At 41.4% G+C, this 18,267-nt stretch overlaps 1 protein-coding gene across 2 annotated transcripts in view; it reads left to right on the top strand.

The window, feature by feature from the left end:
- The window catches only part of nck2a (NCK adaptor protein 2a), a 38,943-nt gene extending 23,941 nt beyond the window's left edge, over positions 1 to 15,002 (top strand). The window contains exons 2-5 of one of the 2 annotated variants that reach the window (XR_012597125.1): positions 4,919 to 5,160; positions 11,891 to 12,675; positions 14,268 to 14,684; positions 14,769 to 15,002. Coding sequence is in view for 1 of the 2 variants with exons in the window: in XM_074658901.1 (XP_074515002.1) it covers positions 4,935 to 5,160; positions 11,891 to 12,675; positions 14,268 to 14,462 (1,206 nt within the window). In the remaining variant the exon portion in view is untranslated. Of the gene's footprint in view, positions 1 to 4,918; positions 5,161 to 11,890; positions 12,676 to 14,267 lie in introns of both variants that reach the window. The other variant, XM_074658901.1, reaches the window with a different exon arrangement.
- Positions 15,003 to 18,267: the final 3,265 nt, after the last annotated feature.

Consider the following 18,267-nt stretch of genomic DNA (forward strand, 5'->3'; position numbering starts at 1 on the left):
CAATTTAGATGTCAAAATTGGAAAGAAATGAATGAATTAAGCTAGAACGATTGTGGAAGAGTTTTTATTGTGTAGTGACTGAGATCACTTTATAGGGTGCTTTCATACCTAACTTGTTTTGGTTAGGTTTAAACTAAGTCTCCCTAAGTTTCCCTGTTTGGTCGGCTTTGTTTGGGCTGGTGTAAAAGCTGTCAATCGAACACTGGTGTTGACCAAACAACAGGACCGAGACCTAAAAAACAGTTCATTTTTGGTGTTTAAAGCAGACCAACCAGAGCATTATAAGATGGCATACATGTGATATCTTATAAGTGACATATTCATACAAATCATTTTGTAATCATGGTACCACATATGTGTCAGCACACGAGTGCGAGGATTTTCCCTGATCAATCCAAGGTTAAAAGGCGTTGAAGCACACGTGTTGAGCTTGTGTTTAATTAAAAAGTAATGTTATATAGCCAGACTGATACTGGATTTTTGATATTTGTAATATATATATATATTTCAATCAAAATTTAGCGTAACTTTGGAGCGTTATTTAGACTCGTTCCCGACAAGGTAGTATGACATGCTTGGATATCTTAGGTTTTCTAGTTTCATATGTTGCCAGTACATTCACTCTAGCTTTAAAATCGATCGATATTTTCTTACACCCCTACTGGCTCTAGTAACTATCTGCCCATATATTATTGTAAAAGTTTCCTGTTTTTCATCCTGTTTCTACCAGGTTGTCGTTATTCATAGAATAAGGCTATTAATGCTCATAATGAGTTATTTCTTTGTGACACAATCTGCTGTTAGTCACCAGAAGTTTCCCCACCTTGGTGCTATTTACAGTGTGAGTAGTACTGATGATCCAGGATGATCTCACCAAAACTGTCCAATGAATGAGTTACCTGATGACCTCATACGCTGTTTGACTTCATGTCTACAGCCTGTGGTTTGTCTATAAAAGGTCTGTGTGATCACCAACCAGATCAGAATTAAAAGGCAACAATCCATTGTGAAAAGCCGTGTTTCCACTGCATGGTACGGCTCTGCTCGACTCAATTCGACTTCTCACTTTTGGTACCAGGTCCTTACTCAATGCCGTGTTTCCAATGCAGATAGTACCCCCTAAATGTATGCAGGATTCTCAGTTGATTGCCGTAGCGACGGCGCGTGAAACGCCCGTGACATCACCTTCAACAGGACGCTGGGTTCAGTTCTGCATGACAGCAGAAATCCTTTGAATCTTTGCTGCGTAGAGGAGGAAAATGAAAAAGTAGAGAATCCCAAACAAAGCCAGGAATTAATACCACTGACACTTCTGGTCTGCTTTGTATTTCAATATCTCAAATGCAGTGACAGTTAAATACCGTGGAGCAGTTTTCCAACAGCCATCATCAGGCTTGCTCATCCATCCATTCTCACCAGGAGCAATAAATGTAATAAAAGGAAAGGAAAGTAATAGCCTGGCCTAATCCAGCAGCTGTAGCCTGAGGCGGATAGAGGCCGCAGCATGTTCACATACCTCCTGTCTCCTGGAAGACTTGACGTCACCGTCCCTCATCTTGTCATAAATCTGCCCTTCCACTTCTATTTCCTGCTCTCTCCAAAGAATCACAGCTGCTGTTTAACTGACCCTTCCACCGTCTTCCTTCTGCTGCCTTTGTTGCTGCAGTAAAAGTTGTCACATAATGGAAAGTTGAGTAACTTAACTTATGGTGAACTTGACATAAACTCTCTCCGTGGCGTGTTGCACAACTCCCTCCTTTCCCCTCCTCTGCTGTCCCTGTCCCGGCCTGTGAAGAAATCCAGTTTGACGGCTTTAGTGACGGCAAGCAGAGGCACATTCACAAGTGCGCCCGTTGTACTACGCAAGCTGTTGCGCTTGAATTTTTGCTGCTTGTTGTAGAGATAGAAAGCGGTTATTGGACACTCTGATGCAGTGGCACACAACCCTGCTTTTAGTTGTGACTGTAACTGTAAGAATGTATTCTGTGATGGCTGCGCCTCTGTGGTTGTGGCCTAATTGAATATCTTGGGTTGAAAAAACAGCAAGCGCTTCTGAGTGCTTCCATTTGCATTTCATGAAATGTAGCCTACACAGAAGATATCAATCTTTCCACCAGTAATGGAATCTTTTTATATGGTCTAATTTGTGCGGCTACATTTCTCATGAGTCATAATTCTCTTTTGTGGTTACGCTTTATCTTTGCTCTGCCCTCTCATTAAAGAATAAAATGGAAATGACAATACGAGTTAGGGAATATACAATCCCCCTGCATCTTAAATATGTGGGCTGCTGTGCTTATTTATTCCTTGTGTCTAGTCTGTGGAAAAATCCGTATTCTTGTGCACATATACTAAATATAGGTAGACTCACCCACCTGCTTTCTCTCACACATGCAATGTCTTCTGTTCAACTGTGTTTGACGCAGCAGGGGTTTCATTTGGAAACAGTATTATAAAAGTGTTAACCTCAGCACTATTATTAAACAGCTCAATAAAAGGTATCTATTATATGTAATTGTGTTGTAGAGGATATTCAACTGTCAGTTTTGCCTGCCATAAATCCCATCGTCCGACAATAGCTAATGATAGCATCACATGAGATTAGATGTGAAATAGACAGTTTTATTTGGTTATTCAGGCTGGGCAATTGCCGATGCAAAAGCTTTACAACATGACTATTCATTCTGTGTCACCCTTATCTTCAGAGAGAGCCTCTTTCCATCTGCATCATCTGCATGTTTACTACCTTCATTTATTCCAGTGATCTCGTTTCCAGCTGCAGACTGTTGACTTGGCGGCGAGCTAAATATAAACGGGATTGCTCAGATAGTTCTCATACCGCAAAATGCCATTTATCACAGAAAAGGTTTTCACGGAAACTAAATTGCATCAAACTTCCCTGATCCCTTCCAGGGAGCTCCTAAATAGACAATTTACCATTTGGCTCGTGAACATAATTCCTCAGCAGTTAAAGTGGTCCAGCAAAACCCCATGTCAAATCACCTCACCTAAGACCCAGTGAAATAGAGCATGTAATTGCTCACTGTCTGTCTCAAAAACTAATAGGTAAGGCTTTGTGTGTGTGTGTGTGAGAGAGAGAGAGAGAGAGAGAGAGAGCATGCAGAATGAGCACATAAATTGATTTTGTGTGTTTGTGCTGCTCTCAAGCAAAGAAGCCTCTTCAGGATAGTTTTTTTGGGGCTGAATGTTGAATTTTATAGCGACTGTTACTGTCCTAAAAACCTGTCGGGCTTATCATGTCTTCAACAGTTGGTTTGACTTGGTATCTGCTTCAGGGTGTGTTGTGGATGTGACTCCTCTGGGTTTTATAATTGTTACACAGAAGGATGTTCATGAGCAATGTGAGATTTGGCCATAATCTTCATCCAAGGAATTATCAGTTTTAGTGCCAGTTTTAGGCACTGAATATTACCACAAGCTTTAAACTAATATTTAGCAAGGTTATGTAATTTACCCTTGTGATAGACTGGCAACCTGTCCAGGGTGTATCCCGTCTAATGCCCAATGTGAGCTGGGATAAGCGGTTTAAAAAATGTGTGCATGGATGGATATGGATTAATTTGTAATGACTTGTCACTCTTGTAGCAAAACTGAGTCTTATTGGGGACACACACACACACACACACACACACACACACACACACACACACACACACACACACACACACACACACATACACTTTGAAATCACCCATTACACTAGAAATATTACATTTACAGACAAATGAATGTCGAATAAAAGGTATTTTAGGCAGTCTTGTTTCAATGTTGATGGCCACCATTATTCATACTTTGGCTCAACTGATCGTCACTTAATTATAAACCAAAGGATAACTTTGTGTTGGGCGTTGAATGAATCTTAATTAATGCATTATATTTGACACTGTCAAGTACTAAGCTTTGAATGACCTGTCATTGCATTGCTGACTTTTTTGTTTGGGGCTTGGAGCGAGTGATTTTAATTCCTTTTAAACTGGGTGCTTTTATATATGCACTGATCTAAAATTTGAACGTTTGTCTGAATGAGCAATTTCAGAAGCTACAGGTAATTACACTCATAAGCACCAGTGAATATTTGGGTTTTTGTCAGGTTTATGCTAATAATCACTCTGAAGCGTCTGTATGCATGTACTGTATATATGTATGTATTTATTATGGATGCACCGATACAGATACCGAATCACGTATTGGGCTGATACTGATTCAAATAGCGGGATCGGATATCGGTGACAATGGGGCCGATTTATTGAATGGCAAATGGACTTGCATTTATATAGCGCTTTTCTAGTCTTCCGACCACTCAAAGCGCTTTACACTACATGTCAGCATTCACCCATTCACACCAACATTCATACACTGATAGCAGAGGCTGCCATGCAAGGTGCAAACTTTGCCCATCAGGATCTAATCTAAAATTCTATTATTATTCTATTAAATTCAATTCTTTATTTATATACTATATAGATTATACACTGAAATTTTAATTCCTGTTGATGTTTTGACCAATTTGTTGCTGCATTAAAAAGGTTTAAACTTGAATTGTAATTCCTGTTAACTTTTAAGATTTAAGATTTTTAAGATTTTTTTATTTTAATAATAAATAACAATTCACTAAATTTATATCTCTCTATTTATTTGTTACATTTTGTTTTACAAAGTTAGAAAAGCAATATATAAGTCAAGCCTGACGTTGCTCTACACATAAAAGAATGATCCCAGTCTCTTCCACACAGTGAGGCACACAGCTTATTAATTAAACACACTACCCAAAGCCCAGTATCGATAATCGGTATCGAGACTGAAAAAGTCGGATCAGTGCATCCCTAGTATTTCTGTATGTGGCAGTTTGTAAAATGTGTTACTCCATGGCTCACTCCAGTCCTCGTCTTTTCCACAGGAGGACTCCATGAAAGATGACAGAGGAGGTGATTGTTGTAGCCAAGTGGGACTACACTGCCCAGCAGGACCAGGAACTTGACATCCGTAAAAACGAGCGTCTCTTCCTCCTGGACGACACAAAGACCTGGTGGCGTGTCCGCAACGCCGGCAACCAAACGGGGTATGTGCCATCGAACTACGTAGAGCGCAAGAACAGCCTGAAGAAAGGCTCGCTGGTGAAGAACATCAAAGACACACTGGGTAAGAAGAATTTAGTTTCACTCTGCTTAGAGGTCAACAGGTCGCCTGTGTGTTTACATTTTAATGTCAGTAGATGATTTTCACTAGAAGTGGAAAATCCCTGCACTTCCTTTTCAATACTTTTTGCTCCCTGGTACAGGAGTTAAAGTGTGGCCATCAACAGTGGTCAGTTTGTGTGCATGCACACTCACTGTGTGTCTGCTGGGAGCTGTCACTGTGCACTCCGGGGATCCTGTTGAGTTGGCCGTTGCTCTCAGCTGTCAGCACACTGTCTCAGTCCCCAGTCATGACTTTGAATACATTAGACTGTGTATATAGCCATAGCTGCCAATTTATGAGAGGGACTGTAGGTGCATATAGTATGAGTGGATATAGCTTGAGGGTTATTTCTACTTGTATGGAATCGTGCAAGGCAAAAAAAGCTAAACAGACCATTAATAAGCTACTCAAAAAATAAAGGGGGGTTTCATTTATTTTACAGCCAGCTATAAAACATAAATGGGATCTTAGAAAATTACATAGTTACACAGAAGAGATGGATTTCATAATGCACCTAGTGACATTTAGAAAAGTCCCTCCTTCATTTTGCAACAAAGTTGAACAACAAACCTTTCCCTGTTGTCACAATCAACTAGTAACACAGGACCAGCATTTAATCTCAGAGAAACACAGAATAACATTTGATGCAAATTTAAAAAAAGGCTGCCTTGTTTTAAAAATAAATTTATAAAAAACACACTTACTAACTTGTCACATAAAGACATCTCAATACTTTTGAGTATTGACCCAACTCTTCTTCTAGGGCTGCAACTAACGATTTCAAATATGGATATTTGCTGCTTTTTTCTGTTTTTATATCATTATGAATTGAATATCTTATTGTTAGTTGGACAAACCAAGCAATCATTTAATTGAAAAATAATGGACAGGTTGTTCTTTGTCTTGAACATTACTAATATGATCTATTTATTAATACCCACGTTTCTTTAATCCAAGAGTGATATGAACATGTACACACACTTTAGTGTTGTAGCATAGTTTGTACACACCAGCTTGTGCATAAAACCCGAGCTTGCAGTGCAGTTGTGTGTGTGTGAGAGAGATGTACTGTACATAGCTCCCCCACATGTCAGCAAGCAGTGGCTTTAACCATTTCCCAACACAATCATCTTGTGCATTTCTATTTTGATATTTACCGGTGAGCTCTTCGGTGCAGCTGTCGGCAGGAAACTGTCGCCTCTGAGCCTTCAGTCTCGGCTTCAAAACATCTCTGTTTATGTCTCTCAGGCATCATGAAATTGGTTTAATTTATTATGACTGATAGTGAGACAAATGATCTCATAAGACCTCCCAACAGCATATGAAATAATAAAATGTTATGATTTTGAATTTGAAGGTAGGCGCACAAAATTACTTAGGGTACTGAATCCACTAATCAGCCATAGAGTACAGAGGCCACAGAGCCAAAAAGCAGACCCTAACAGAATGAGATGGCATCAGTTTATAGACGTGTGCTAAACTGGGATGTGTCGGTATATAGTTCAAGTCAAGAATGAAAGAATTAAGCTAAAAATGATCAGCTTGCTCTACTTTCTTTTAGCTGGAAAAGAGCAGGCTGGAGCACGGCACAGGAATTCATCTGTTTTGACATTTCTAGCATTAGTTACCATTTTCTGTCAGGCTGGTAGAGGGAGAGAGAGAGACAGAGATGGGGGAGAAAATAAAAAACATGTGGTAGAAATTCTAACAAGACAGAATGATCAAGAAGTTCAATTGTTATAAAAATAGTAGCTGTGTGGTCGTGAAAGACATATTTGGAGTTTGGGGGGAGGAGAGAGAGGAGAAGGAGATGAGGCGTGGGGGGTGTCTGGTCTAATGCGATGATTCCTCTCGGCTCTGTGGATACCAGCCCTCGGGGAAACTGCAGCTTTATGTGGGCCAGCGTGGCACAGCCTGCCACTGTCACCCTCTCATTGTGTGCAACATGCATCCCCCCCACACACACTTCCACGTGGTTCCCATCAGCCCCATTCTCTGTCAGTGTAAGCCTCTGCTTTTCAATGATCAGCAGATTGATTAGTGGAGAAATCAGCAGCTAATGGTTGTGCTGGAATGATAGATTACCTCTCTGTCCCTGACTTTGTTATATATCGACTACAACATTATGGCCTAGTTCCATTTCAGTCTAAGTAGTTTTCTTCCACCCAGTAGCTCTTTAGTGTTAAAAGCCCGATCAAATCCAATAGGCGAGAACATTTTCCTGATGAGGTGATGAGCAATAGGTGAGGTCAGGGGCTAATGGATCTTACTCACACACTTGAATAGAGAACCTGATTGGCTGAGAGCGTGATTACTTCATCCGGTCTGTAGTCTCTGGCTATTTTTATCTCTTTTTCGGCTCTCAGTAAGTCCACATCGTGATAATGGACCTTGCGTATGGTCTGTGATTACTGTTATCTGCTTTTCCTCCTTATTTACTGTGCTTTAATGCAGTTGTATCATCGACATTCATCCAGGCAGAATTGTAAATGGCTCCATGCTGCTTTGTGCCCCAGTTTTCTTCTCATAGGAAATAAAGACAGTAATGGGTGAAACAATTCAGCAAGAGTCCCACTCATTGCTGAAACTGGGCCAGTACTTACTAGTACGACTAAGAGGCAAGTTAGATTTCTGTCCACTTGAGTTTTTACATGGCATCAGTGTGTGAGTGTGCGTGGGTGAATGTGAGGTGTTTTAAAAGCACTTTGTCCTGTCCTCAGGTCAAACAGCATTATATCCTTGCAGTGCATTTTACTCCGTACTTTCTAATGAACATAATTATTGTAAGTGTTCAGCGAAACGGCCCCATTTCCTGCTCAAACAAGCTGAGAAAGGAGGCAGAAATTATCATAGTGGCCAAACGGTGGAATTACAACTTAACGGTTTGTGAAAAATAAAACTTTTTTTCTTCACTAAATTCATCTCTGTTTGAGTACGTGTGTGGGATAGATAGAGGAAGATCTTAGGTATAAACATTATCTTTAATTATAGGAAGTACAATAATACTCCGTTGTAATTTCTGTAACTAAGCAACCAACTGCAGAGAAGACAATCTGATTTCCTGTTGACACCGGCACGCACAAGCCCATTGTACGTGAATAATCATGTGATATGCATTTTCAGGGGTGTTAGTATGGACGGAGATTTTTTCTGAAACGGTGCAAAAACTCTCCTATGTACGGAATAGATTTTTGTTTTAAAACAGTGTAATGTATTAGTGTGTAATATAGCCTTAAAGTGAAAATTTGCCACCTTTTTAAGTGGCTGTCCTGTCAGTGCTGATGGTAAATGTAGTCCACTGAAGAAGTAAATTCCCCAGTGCCATCTGTGCCTACATGTACCAGGATGCAGAACGTGCAGCGAGTACGCCACGTTACACAAGCTCTCTTAGCTTTTTTTAGTCTAACAAAGACACAGAGAACATTGGCAAGAACTCCAGGTGATTTTCACACTATATCCCGAACTCGGATAGATAGATAGAGATAAAGTTGAAAATCTGCAAAGTTTTCCTTGAAGCTGTCAGCACGATGGTTAGTGTGGTGACCTGCACAGCTGACAAGTTTTGTTAAAACTGTAAGAGTGACCGTCGTGTTTGTCATCTACATGCTGGTGTGTTTTGGAAGGAGGCAGAAAAGGAAGTGATTCAATCGGGTTCAAGGGGAGCTCAATATTTGAACCATTAATATTCAGGTTCTTGCACAGTTTATGCCCCCAAATGCTGCATCTTCTCAAGCCTTTCGGCAGGTTTTACTGGTTTTACTCACAGTAATGCAGTGAATATAGAGCCAGTGGCACTTGTAGAATATTGAGAAGAGAGCAACGCTGCTGGGGTTATTTAAAGGGCCACATAGCTCATCTGTGATTCACTCAAAGTACTCTTTTAACTCACAGCACTCGCTGACACAGTGCTAATTCTTCACTTAGGGGCCAGGTTGAGCTTTTTTATTACTGCGTTCCTAAATGTGTCTGGTGGGTGGTGTGGTATTGTGTGGGCTCATTTAATACAGTAACTTCCACAACTGCCCTCGTGAAGCAATACGCCGCAACATGCAGTCATCGAGGCTTTTATCAACTGACTTCCCTCTGAGTGGAAGTCCTCTGGGCTTGAAAATCTAGTCTCCTTCCACGAGATGAAGAGGTAGGTGAAGGTTGGGAGTGAATGTGTGGGAGGAGGGAATAGCCTGCTGCTGCTGCTCTAACCAGCAGGCCGGTGCCTTGAAGTGGAAATGAGTGAAGAAGAAAGGTGTGTGTGTGTGTGCGTTAAAGTGTTTCCGCTTTGCTCGAGTGAGTGTGTGTTCACTGCCTCCTTGTGTGTCTTTACCCCGTGGCAGCGACAGTCCATTTTATTTTTCCTAAGGGACCATCTGAAGTAGGCCCAAGAGTCAACCTTTGTCTTTGGCTCACAGTCAGGAGATACAGAATCACACACACACAGCTATCAGATATGTCGGATGAACACGTCTATCCATAAACATGATCTGCTTGTTATTCCTGTCTCATCCTTCTTCTTTGCGTTTGTGTCAGCTGTGGCCTCTGATGTGCTTGGTCTACTGTTTGTGTGAGAAAACAGCAGCCAAGGGACTCCTAGTCTTTCTCCACATCCCTCCTCCTCGTCCTCTCATCTCTGCCAACAAGTTTCATGCTACTCTGTGTGAACCCAGCAGTTTTCCAATCAATGTAAATGTTGTATTCGGCAATGACATTTCTGTGGCATTTCAGCGGGCACTGTGGGGGAAAAAACTGGGTGATTAGCTGTCAAGAAACTCACTTCAGTTTTTAGTAGCACACATGAGCCTCAACTGTCAAGTGAACGGTTTAAATGTTGTCAACCACATAGTGTGTCGTTATTATTTTAACAATAATTTGAAGAGGAGACCTCCTTGGTTATGTTCAGCTGAGAGACTTTAGAAACTTAAGGTCTCATTGAAGTGCGCAAACACAAATGCTTAAAGATGTCTTTGAAAGTACACGAATGGAAAAGGCAGAGACAGGTAAGACAGGAGCAGACTTTGATCCTGGATGTGCTTGTCATTATCAAACCCACGGTGCCTGCTCCACTTTCCATTCCCTGTCTACACCACCTATTTTCAGCCTTTTGATTAGTATAGATGTGTATACGGCGTGTGGATGGTGTCGACAGAATACCAACTAGATAACGAGCTTTCATTTCATTGTGTATGAGCAAAAGGACATGGGGCGCTCAGAGCATGTGGATGTGTGCACCTCTGTGTTAATTCTATTATCAGCAGTATCGATCTGTCCTTCACCCGCTGAGGTTTCTCATGGGATATCCTGTATCCTCTATTTCTGAAGTAGTTTTTGTGCTTCTGAGGGTCCGTGAGTGCAACTTGCAACCTCAATTAGTTTCCTGCTGACCTAAACTGCCTCCTCTCCCCGCGGAGCTCAGGCCTTTCCCCGCTTTCTAAAACCTGCTTTCACTCTTCACAGCCTCTCACAACTGCCCTAATGTGTTTGGATTATACATTTCAAGTTTAGAGCTGCTACAATCAATATTTTTATGGATCAAATGTAGGGATGCTAATTTAGAATTTTTTTTCTAACCGATAACTTACCCCCCCATAACCGATTATTAACTGCTAACCTACAAAATTAGTGCGTTGCATGCAGCTGTGGTGTGGTTTTAGTGCCTAACGAGCCGCCCAGCTGCAATGATAATCCAATGCACAAACAGGTTAAATCCGTCATTTATCGCCAGCTGCAGTGTACGCGCAAAACAGACAACGGAGTCCCCAGCTCACCCGTCCAGGAGAGTTAGCAGCCTTGACGATGTGTGCATTGTCCCAGTAAAACTTGGCGTTCCTTCAACAGATTTCACAATGGCTGCCGCGTCACAAACTTTCTCATTTTACAGCTAAACCGTACACCTCAAGATGATCCTGAAAACATTTAAGGCGAGAAATAGGCATTACAGTAACAGAATACTGATTCATATTTGATCAGCGCTGCCTAGTTCGACCGTTTGGTCGGAGTTCGCGAGTGATTGACAGCTGCCTCTCATAGACAACAGATGGACAGCAGACTTTTCTCAATCATATTTGCTCCAATCTCGCCTACTTCAGCTTTAACCAATAGCGTTAATCGGTAAAAGTTATTAATGTCGGTTAACGGTTAATTATTAACACCCCTAATCAAATGACTATTTATGAAAGAGTTTACTTGTAGTGACAAACCCACAGTGAATTGTCACCTGACTCTGCTGCTCACATCAGCTCTACGTAGCATTTTAGCATCTTTCAGGTCATTGTTTTGATTTTACAACCTGCAACGTAACTGTAAGGTTCACTCTCACCGTTTTCATTAGGCAGCTGTTTTCATTGAAGACCCCATTGAAAGCTTCCTGCCCAGCAACAAACGGCAGATACACAAAGTTACTCTTTAGCTAACATAGTGGAGCATTTAGGAGACCAAAACAGAGCTGAATATGTGACTTACATTCACAAACATGATTCCAAATGAATAATAATGTTGCATCATATCTGCTGGATGTGCAAACAAGCAACTGTTTGCTAACACGTTTGCCGTATCAACTTTAATAATATGTCAATGTTGTGTTTACAGTCGTGGCCAAAAAGTCTAGAAATGGTTTAAAGTTAATTTAAAGCAAATGAGAAGAAACAATCTGGTTCTCTATCGACGTCACATTCTCTTTTTGTTTCTGTTCATGCTGCAGGTTTGGGAAAAACTAAGAGGAAGACAAGCGCCCGCGATGCTTCCCCAACGCCAAGCTCAGACACGGAGTACCCCTCCAATGGCAGTGGGGGCGGGGGCGGGGGCGGGGGCGGAGGAGGAGCTGCTGAAAGGATCTATGACCTCAACGTCCCCGCCGTGGTCAAGTTTGCCTACACAGCAGAGAGAGAAGACGAGCTGACCCTGGTCAAGGGCTCCAAAGTGGTCGTGATGGAGAAGTGTAGTGACGGCTGGTGGCGAGGCGGTCAGGAGGGACGCGTGGGCTGGTTTCCCTCCAATTATGTCCTGGAGGAGGTCGGTGGGGCTGATGATAGAGAGGAAGGAGATTCCTCACAGGGCTACCAGGGAGGCTCTCAAGGGACTTCGTTGGCCAACGGGCGTGCAGGCGGCCACGTTGCAGTGCTCCACTTGGTTCAAACGCTCTACCCCTTCAGCTCTGTGACAGAGGAGGAGCTGAACTTTGAGAAGGGAGAGGTCATGGAGGTGGTGGAGAAGCCTGAGAACGACCCGGAGTGGTGGAGGTGTAAGAACTCACATGGCGTAGTGGGCCTGGTGCCTAAAAACTATGTGATGATTCTGGACGAGCGGCCCGGCCTGCCCTCCTCTACGTCGAGCTCCCCGCAGAACCGCTCCGTGGCACCGGCGCGCTCGGGGAAGTTCGCCGGGAGGGACTGGTACTACGGCAACGTCACCAGACACCAGGCCGAGTGTATACTCAACGAGAGAGGAGAGGAGGGCGACTTCCTCGTACGAGACAGCGAGTCATCGGTGAGTCTGTGGGGTGACGTCATGGCTGAGTTGCATTAGGAAGGCTGGGAGGAACTCAAATGAGGCAGAAGAGGACATTTAATACATTTTAGTAGAAGGAATATCTGCGTTTGGAAACATAAGAAATGTGAATTAGTTCCAGCATGACACGTTATGGGCCCGTATTTAAGAGCCAAAATGTTGTTTGCTATAAGTGAAGAATATGACACATTTATCATTGACTCATTCCTACTTAGAACAAAGTGTCAGAGTAACCTTTAAGAGCGGCTTTTAAGTGATTACATGATTATTAGCATATACAGTATGCCAGTAGAGCCAATCAGACACAAGAATTAAACCTACATCTTTTAAAAATCCTTGCGATTCTATTCTACAAAAACATATATGGTTTTCATATTTACTAGCCACCACAGCGCCGCTGCTGTTGTTTTCACCATGTGAGTCTATGTGTGACTCATCATGGCAAAATGTGGTCCTGAAGAAACCTAATGTAGCAGGAACTACCACCGAGGCCGTTTTGAGTCCTTTGCCACGTGTTTATTTATGTGTATGGATGTAGACAGATTCCGTTTCTGCGATAGCGTCACGACTGTGCAAGATGCAGTCACAAAACTTTCCAGGTGTGTATTTGAGGTCAAAATGAAGGCAGAGTTGGGTGCGGTCCAAGCAAGGGTTTAGGGGGGTAGAAAGTGGGGAAGGGGCCCCCCCACTTAACGCCCCTGGCCCAATTTGGTGTTGCGGCTGGTGTGATCCCATCGCAAGATGGTCTCTAGTTTTGTAGTTAATATTGTTTGTCTGAAACCTTAATATCGTCATTAGCAATTAACATGTATAATAAACTGTAATTGAATATATAAATTGTGATAAAATAACAGAAAGTTGCATAGAAAGACAAAATCAATCCGAAGTAAAACATAAAAGTAGTGTAACATCCTATCAACTATGCGTATGGAGCAAGAGGTTTACAAGAAAAAGCAGCAGCAGCTGCAAATAATATGCAAAACTATCCTATTCTGAAGTATACATATGGTCCCAGATTGGACTGATTTTTCTATCGTGACTAATGCTTAACTGAAAAGTCATTTAAAAACATGTCTTCTCCTTCTTCTTCTTCTCCTCCTCTGCCTTTGTTGGCGCATTGCTGCATATGTTGCCATGTTACTGCCACCTGTTGATCAGTGGAATAGTCTGAAGTCATTGGTAGGCCTGTGTATCACCCATGTGTGCATGTCATAAACAAAACGGGACCTACTCATAGAACAGCAACGCAGTCTAATACTTAACAGGGAACCTTAAAGAGATTCTTGGTGCTCTCTAAATTCAGTATTTTTAAGTCATAAATGTTTCTTTAAGTAGCTGTTGTTTTTAAGTTTTGGCGTAGGAGTAGTGAAGGATTTTTACTTTTTATCTTTTAAGTTCAAAATGTCACATGTTGCAGTTTGATAAATGTGGGTCCAGATCTTTAAATGTGAGAACACACTGCCACCTGCTGGAGTAAAGCTGTCTGTCTTAAAAAGTCATTGCATGTTTTTTTTCTATCACTCTTTCATATTTCTAACCATATCCACAACTGTCTCCCTCTCTATTTCCAGCCCAATGATTTCTCTGTGTCTCTGAAGGCGGCCGGTAAGAATAAGCACTTTAAAGTGCAGCAGTGTGACGGAGTTTACTGTATCGGCCAGCGCAAGTTCAGCTCCATCGATGAACTAGTGGAGCACTACAAGAAAGCCCCCATCTTCACCAGCGAATATGGAGACAAGCTGTACCTGGTGAAAGCGCTGCTGTGATTCACACATCCTCACACCTACACTGGATCTCACACACATAAACACACACTCTTCATACACACATGATACTAATGCCACCCCTCTAACTGTCTTAACTGAAGCCTTAGCTCTGGACCCTCTCGCTGCGGCGTCTGTACTACATCCACTTGTATCTGTCGCCCTCAAGTGGCGATCAGATGAAACTCTCTCTAGCTCTACAACCGAGCAGTTAACCCCAAGAAGGTGAGTATTGTGTCAGCAAACACCCAGATACATCCTTCATGTACGGCACGGTGCATAATAAGCCTCTGTCTTTTGAATGTGCAGTGACCACATCTGCTGCTAACAGAACGCCTGAGGCCTTGTCGGGGGTTGAGCTCTCTTTCTGATGTCATACATAATGTCCATGTACTACCACGCACATTGTAGGTTACACCATTGCTCTTAATCCACATAGGAAGACAGACCTCTGAGGGACCTTACCTGTTGAATTGCTGGCCATTGTTTTATTTTGTTCATTTATTTTTTATAAGCAATGCTTGTTCTAAGTTAACTTTTTTTTTTTTTAAAGATAATTTAAATTCCTCTCTGGAGGTTTGAATCATTGCTCTTTCATACAACGACTTCACAAAGTGACCAGAATCACTCTCTTGCCTTTTTCTCCTTATTTTTTTTATCATTCCTCTACATGATTTCTCTCCCCCATTTGAACTTGTGTCTTCTGTCACTTACTCAAATTGTTTCTGTCCCCACAGACCCAGTCATTAGTAGTGATGTTATTGAAAATCTGGATACAATACTTCCTGTAATATTTCTAAAAGGCAGCGGGGGGCGGGGGGAGGGAGCATTAATGCAATAGGGGAGAGCTCTGTTTTCCTGTAGAGTTTGAATGTTTATCAATGTAACCAAATGTGCCAACCTGTACCCATACTACTGGCTCCAGGTCTGCACTGCACTCACCATACTTGGCATTCATTCGTAGCTCTATGCTCATGCTTTATATTGTGTCACATTGAACATGTTCCTGTTCTGTTCTCCAGTATGTGTCTGTAGCTACATGAGGATACTGACTGAAGAAGAAGAATAATAAAAAAAACTTTTTGGTAACTACTTTTGAGTAACTACACTTGATCTGCTCCAGCTCCTGCGAATTAATAGTTATAAAAGAGTACCTCGTATTTGTCAAAGATGAGTATCTTTGTGAATCTTGCGATTACAGAGAATTGGGAGAAAAGTGTCTTTATACACAAATAAACTACACAATTTAGTGATCAACTGAGGCCACAGTAAGTAATGAACTAAGAAGGGATGGCCCTGAGCTCTACACATATACATCACACACTGTCATTCATAGGTCAACAAATGATTTGGAAATACTTCATAATACTACTAATTCATGAAACCAGTCTGCTAAACCCCTCCCCCGAGCAGAGATTGTCCAATCATAGCTTAGCGACTGTAACCGAGCACGGCAGGTCTGTCTACGAGACATTTAACATGAAGAGTTTGGAGGGAGTGTCTTATTTCCAAGCTTTTCCAAAACCAAAAGCTTGAATGAAAGTATAAGGAAGGGATTAAACGGTGTGTTTATCTGCTCTAATATAATCATTAGCACGATCGTCTAACTAGCTTACTACCCACAGTAGTAACCGAGCGTCACTTCCATCCAAGTAGGTCTATCTGTGGGTGCACAGTACTAAAGGACACGCCTACTAAATGATACACCCTCAAAACGGTCACAGTTTGGTTAGGTTTAGGCACCAAAACTACTCATGGTTTGGGTTATCTCAGGGGGTGTGCCGTGTAATAAAGTCGGTGTGTCTTGTAGTAAAGTGGTTGTGTCGTGTAGCCTGCAAGACTGCAGATAGACCCTGCCCCTTCCAAGGCCAAATAGCCCACCACTTATTAACTAGCTAGTCAGCTACAGCAAATAAAATCTTCCAGCGACAGTTGTCATTTAAGATGGCAAAATTTACTGTTGCTGGCTGGAAATGAGACACACCTGTTTTTGTCTGCCTCTGGCTGAAATCAAGGACCCGTTTCTGTTTACTCAGTTTTGAGTAGTAAACATTTTAGCTAAGGGGGCGGGGCTTAACATCAATTAACTTAACTGTCAATATATAATAAGAGTCATCTTTTACTGCAAGAAACCAAATATACTGTCATCTGGTCTATAATGAAAAACGATTCTAGTCCTACCAAACATTTTCCTTGTCTATTTTCTTTTCCTTTGTGCATTTGTTTACCAATGGAAGTGTTGTTGATCACGGGGTCCTCAGCTTTTATATGATATATCTGAATGTTATTGAGCATTGTTATTTAATTCTTGTCTCCACTGTATGTATATATTCAAAAAATAAGATGAGGTGCATATATGAATCGCTGAGATCAAACTATGGTACTGTATCACCGACAACGTGATGAGAATTTAAATACTTTTGTTCAATAAATTTTTTCGAAGAATACTAAGATTACGTGTTGAAATGTGTGATTGGTTGTCGTTTTTACTATCCTGCTGGTTGTTGTTGCGCCTCCCTCCTACCCGGACTGACTCACTAATTCGTAAGATACTTTTTTCCTATGTCATATTTGTCAACACACTCCACCACCTGAGATACAGCTGCCCAATCTGTCATCAAAAGGTAGGTTATGTTTTCTCTCTCATTGTTTACATCTGTAATGTTGGAATAAAAAAGGGTTATACAATTTTTTATTTTTTCGACATACCATACGATGACTTTTTTTTAATTTTTGTACTGTAGCTTATTTTCGACATAGTTTACTATGACTTTTTTATTTTCCATACTATACTATGACATTTTTAATTTTTTTCGACATACTATACTATGACTTTTTTTTATTTTTTCAACATACTATATTATGGTTTTTTTTCGACATGCTATACTATGACTTTTTTGACATACTATACTATGACATTATTATTTTCGACATACAGACGTAGGCAAAGTTGTTGGTAACGTTCCGTTAAAGAGAGAAAAACCCACAATGGTCACTGAAATAACTTGAAACTGACAAAAGTAATAATAAATAAAAATTTACTGAAAATGAACTAATGAAAATCAGATATTGTTTTTGAATTGTGGTTCAACAGAATCATTTTAAAAAACAAACTAATGAAACTGACCTGGACAAAAAATGATGGTAGCCCTAGAAAAGATGTAAAATAATGTGACCATAGGGACATGTTAAACTAAGGTGTGTCCTGTAATTAGCATCACAGGTATCTTCAAACTTGTAATCAGTCAGTCTGCCTATTTAAAGGGTGAAAAGTAGTCACTGTGCTGTTTGGTATCATGGTGTGTACCACACTGAACATGGACCACAGAAAGCTAAGGAGAGAATTGTCTCGGGAGGTTAGAAGGACAATTATAGACCTTCATGTTAAAGGTAAAGGCTATAAGACCATCTCCAAGCAGCTTGATGTTCCTGTGACTACAGCTGCACATATTATTCAGAAGTTTAAGGTCCATGGGACTGTAGCCTACCTCCCTGGACGTGGCCGCAAGAGGAAAATTGATGACATATTGAAGAGACGGATAATACGAATGGTAACCAAAGAGCCCAGAACAACTTCCAAAGAGATTAGAGGTGAACTCCAAGGTCAAGGTACATCAGTGTCCGATCGCACCATCCGTCACTGTTTGAGCCAAAGTGGACTTAATGGAAGACAACCGAGGAGGACACCAAATCATAAAAAAGCGAGACTGGAATTTTCCAAAATGCATATTGACAAGCCACAAAGCTTCTGGGAGAATGTCCTTTGGACAGATGAGACAAAACTGGAGCTTTTTGGCAAGTCACATCA

Source organism: Sebastes fasciatus, chromosome 14, assembly GCF_043250625.1.
Source record: "Sebastes fasciatus isolate fSebFas1 chromosome 14, fSebFas1.pri, whole genome shotgun sequence".
Classification (NCBI taxonomy): Eukaryota; Metazoa; Chordata; class Actinopteri; order Perciformes; family Sebastidae; genus Sebastes; species Sebastes fasciatus.